General features: G+C 39.6%; 1 protein-coding gene across 1 annotated transcript; it reads left to right on the top strand.

Moving 5' to 3' along the window:
* The first annotated feature begins 1,041 nt into the window (after nucleotides 1-1,041).
* LOC127684444 (olfactory receptor 4X2-like) lies at nucleotides 1,042-1,971 on the top strand. The gene has a single exon (XM_052181367.1). The coding sequence runs from the start codon at nucleotides 1,042-1,044 to the stop codon at nucleotides 1,969-1,971; it is 930 nt and encodes a 309-aa protein (XP_052037327.1).
* The last annotated feature ends 2,143 nt before the right edge of the window (nucleotides 1,972-4,114 follow it).

Raw genomic sequence — 4,114 nt, 5'->3', positions numbered from 1 at the left:
CAGAGCATGAGTGGGCACTTTAAAAGGGTGACAGACTATTGACACTGGGGGCATAAACTTTGAGGAAATGAGTATGCCAGCAAAGAAGAAAATTGAGCATGGGCTAAACTATGATGGTGTCATCAAGTAGACAACTACAGAAAGTAAGGATTTGGAGAAGCAGAATGAAGGTTACAGACTATGACTGTGTATAGGCTTGTGTTGTGGTTTGCTTAAAGGGTGTTGCATGTCAAGGGAGATGAATTACGGAAATGCATTCTGAAGGCACTAATGCATGTGTGAGATGGTGAAGAATCCCTCCCAGAAAGTAAAATGATCCAGGAGAAAGACAAAGAAGGGCATCTTACTGTGTTTTAGTGGAAACACAGTAAGATGTCAAAAGTTCAGGAAAATCATCTAGCTTGGATATTCTCCTCGCTGCAGTTTGTTAAACAATGAGTGGATTTTTTGAGGTTATGAGCGGTCATCCCTCTTTGACTTCACCCTCTACAAGCAATGTCATTTGATCGTAGGCTGAGACATTGTTGATGATTCCTCCTTGACTGTAGAGAAAGTTCAATGTATGCAAAGGGCTCCCTAACAGCCCATTACATATCAGGGGTGTTCTTTATCTTCAGCTTCACATTTCATTATTTTCTCCACAGTTACAGCCATACACAGTGCAGTCAGCTTTCTCTGTCATTTTGATGTGCTTTGATTTTATTAACTCCTTATCTCTCAATACTTCGTTCAAAGTTTCCTACAAAGTATTTTACTTAAATTATCTATTTCTTTTTTTCATAGTTTTTTAGAGGAATGGGGGGGGGAGGGAGAGAGGGAGAGAGGGAGAGAGAGAGAGAGAAAGAGAGAGAGAAAGAGAGAGCAGAGGAGTAGAGGCTAGCCATGAGCACATGGAGAGAGGGGGTGGGGAATGGGGAGAGTGGGGGAAGGGGTGAGGGGACAGAGTGAGAGCAAAAAGGCAAGAGAGCAAGAGAGCTTAAATTATCTATTTCATGAAGTCTTTTGTATCATTTCAGATCACACCACCCAACTTGCTCCCTCATGGCTGACATGCACAATGTGACTGAGTTCATTTTTCTGGGACTCTCCTCCAATCCAGAGGTGCAGAGAGTCTGCTTTGTGATATTCCTGCTCTTGTACATGGCCATTGTGCTCGGGAATCTTCTCATGGTGGTCATTGTGGCAGTCAGCAGAAATCTTGGATCCCCTATGTACTTCTTCCTCAGCTCCCTCTCCTTTGTGGAGATCTGCTACTCTTCCACGACTGCCCCCAAACTCATCTTGGATCTCCTAGCTGAAAAGAAATCCATAGCTGTATGGGGCTGCATGACACAACTCTTCTTCATGCATTTCTTTGGTGGTGCTGAGATTTTCTTATTGACAGTGATGGCCTATGACCGCTATGTGGCCATCTGCAAGCCCCTGCACTACACCAGCATCATGAACCAGCAGGTGTGTGCAGTCCTCGTGGGAACTGCGTGGATAGGAGGATTTGTGCATTCCTTTTGGCAGATCCTTCTCATTCTCCCTTTGCCTTTCTGTGGCCCCAATGTCATTGACCATTATTTCTGTGACTTGCTTCCTGTGCTTAAACTTGCCTGCTCAGACACCTTCCTCATTGGTCTGCTGATTGTTGCCAATGGGGGAACACTGTCTGTGATCAGTTTTGTGGTCCTTTTAGCATCCTATGTGGTCATCTTGTTCCATCTAAGAACTCAGAGCGCTGAGGGACGATACAAAGCTCTGTCCACTTGTGGATCTCATATCACTGTAGTCATTTTGTTTTTTGGTCCATGTGTCTTCATCTATTTGAGGCCTTCTGAAACCCTACCTGTAGACAAGATGATAGCTGTGTTCTACACAGTGATAACTCCCCTCCTCAATCCTCTCATTTATTCCCTGAGAAATGCAGAAGTGAAGAAAGCCATTAAGAGTCTATGGTTCAGGTCAATGAAAGTAGATGTGAAATAGAGTCTGGATACTGGTTATTGGGATTGGAATGGTGCTGGGTTCAAACTGATGAGCACTGAGGGGGAAGGAATGCTTATTTAGCATTATTGTAGCTGAAAAATATCTTCTAAAATCCGGTTATAAAATTAGCTATTTTGGATTGTGTCCATTCTTACCACTATCCACAATACTGTGGCAAATATTTAGAGCAGGATATTAAACTGTACATATTTTGGTTTAGATTAATTTTCTATGGTAATTTAACTATGACATGGGACAATTTTTTTTTGCCCCATATAGTTAAGTTGAACAATTTGTCTTACAAATTCACTCTTAATAGAAATAAGTTCTCAATTTAAGAGACTATTTATATATTTATTGTGGATGAGACATAAGACTTAGTTTAATATTTTACTATATTGTGGCAGATGCATTTTAATTATAAAAGGAAACATGCACCTTCTTAAACACCTTTTATACAATTTCTCACAGTGAACATCACTAGCAATGAGATAATTTGATGAGACACAACTCCTCATATGGTGTACTGCAGAGACACACAACACTATTATTATGTTATTTTTACCGAAATGTATATAACCCAAGTATAATTGTGTAGTAGGTTAAAAGAAAATAGGAGAATGTTCTCCAACATCATTGGCATTTGCTGTTCAAAAACATAAAGAGCAAGAATGATTGAAAAATTGTTTCCCCTTCAAACTACTTTTTTTTTTAGCATTTTTTTATTGATATATTTTTTATTTACATTGCAAATGATTTCCCCTTTTCTGGGTCCCCACTCCCCGCAAGTCCCATAAGCTCTCTTCTCTCCCCCTATTCTCCCATCCACCCCTTCCCACTTCCCTGTTCTGGAATTCCCCTATACTCACTCTTGCACTGAGTCTTTCCAGAACCAGGGGTCACTCCTCCATTCTTTTTGGACATCATTTAATTTGTGGATTATGTCCTGGGTATTCAAAGTTTCTAGGCTAATATCCACTTATCAGTGAGTGCATACCATGATTGATCTTTTGAGACTGGGTTACCTCACTTAGTATGATGTTCTCCAGCTCCATCCATTTGTCTAAGAATTTCATGAATTCATTGTTTCTAATGGCTGAATAGTACTCCATTGTGTATATATAGCACATTTTTTGTATCCATTCCTCCGTTGAAGGACACCTAGGTTCTTTCCAGCTTCTGGCTATTATAAATAGGGCTGCTATGAACATAGTGGAACATGTGTCCTTACTGCATGCTGAAGAATCCTCTAGATATATGCACAGTAGTGGTATAACAGGGTCCTCAGGAAGTGACATGCCCAGTTTTCTGAGGAACCACCAGACTGATTTCCAAAGTGGTTGCACCATCTTGCAATCCCACCAGCAGTGGAGGAGTGTTCCTTTCTCCACATCGTCGCCAACACCTGCTGTCTCCTGAGTTTTTGAACTTAGCCATTCTGACTGGTGTGAGGTGCAAACTACTCTTAAGAATGAGCTGCATAGTGTGCAGACTTGCCACCAAAAAAAATGAACCCAGTGGCATCTTTTGAGTTTTCTTCTCTCATTATGTTGTGCCAACAACTTGTTATATGTAATCCATAATATATGGTATAGAAACTTATAACATATAACATTATATATATATATATATATATATATATATATATATATATATATATATATATATATCATGAAACGTAATATATAACATAAAGTTTATGATATGTAGTATGTACTACATTGTATGCAATATGTAATATATAATAAATAATGTGATATGTAATATATCATATACAATATATTATATAATATCAATGTAATATCAATCAGAGAGATTCCTTCTTACTTTAAGAGTAATTGAACCTCATTAAGTACTCAGTAGTGTGTACATGTGTGTGCACCTATGTGTGGAGACAAGAATTCAAGCTTTGGTTCTCCATCCCATTCTATCAGCCTTGGTGTACTTATACAATCTCTTCCAAGCTCTTTTTTTTCCTACATTTTTTGTTTACATTCCAAATGATTTCCCCTTTCCCAGTTCCCCCCTCCCCATAAGTCCCATAAGCCCTCTTCCCTCTGCCCATTCTCCAATCAACCCCTTCCCACTTCTCTGTCCTGGTAATCCCCTACATTGCTGCATCAAGCCTTTCTAGTACCAGGGC

Source organism: Apodemus sylvaticus, chromosome 5 (genome assembly GCF_947179515.1).
Source record: "Apodemus sylvaticus chromosome 5, mApoSyl1.1, whole genome shotgun sequence".
Lineage (NCBI taxonomy): Eukaryota > Metazoa > Chordata > Mammalia > Rodentia > Muridae > Apodemus > Apodemus sylvaticus.
Note: the sequence above shows the minus strand (reverse complement) of the source record. Positions and strands in the feature narration are given on the sequence as shown.

Bases quoted from the DNA above. Each gene is read 5' to 3' on its own strand.
- LOC127684444 (XM_052181367.1), top strand. From the start codon at position 1,042: ATGGCTGACATGCACAATGTGACTGAGTTCATTTTTCTGGGACTCTCC.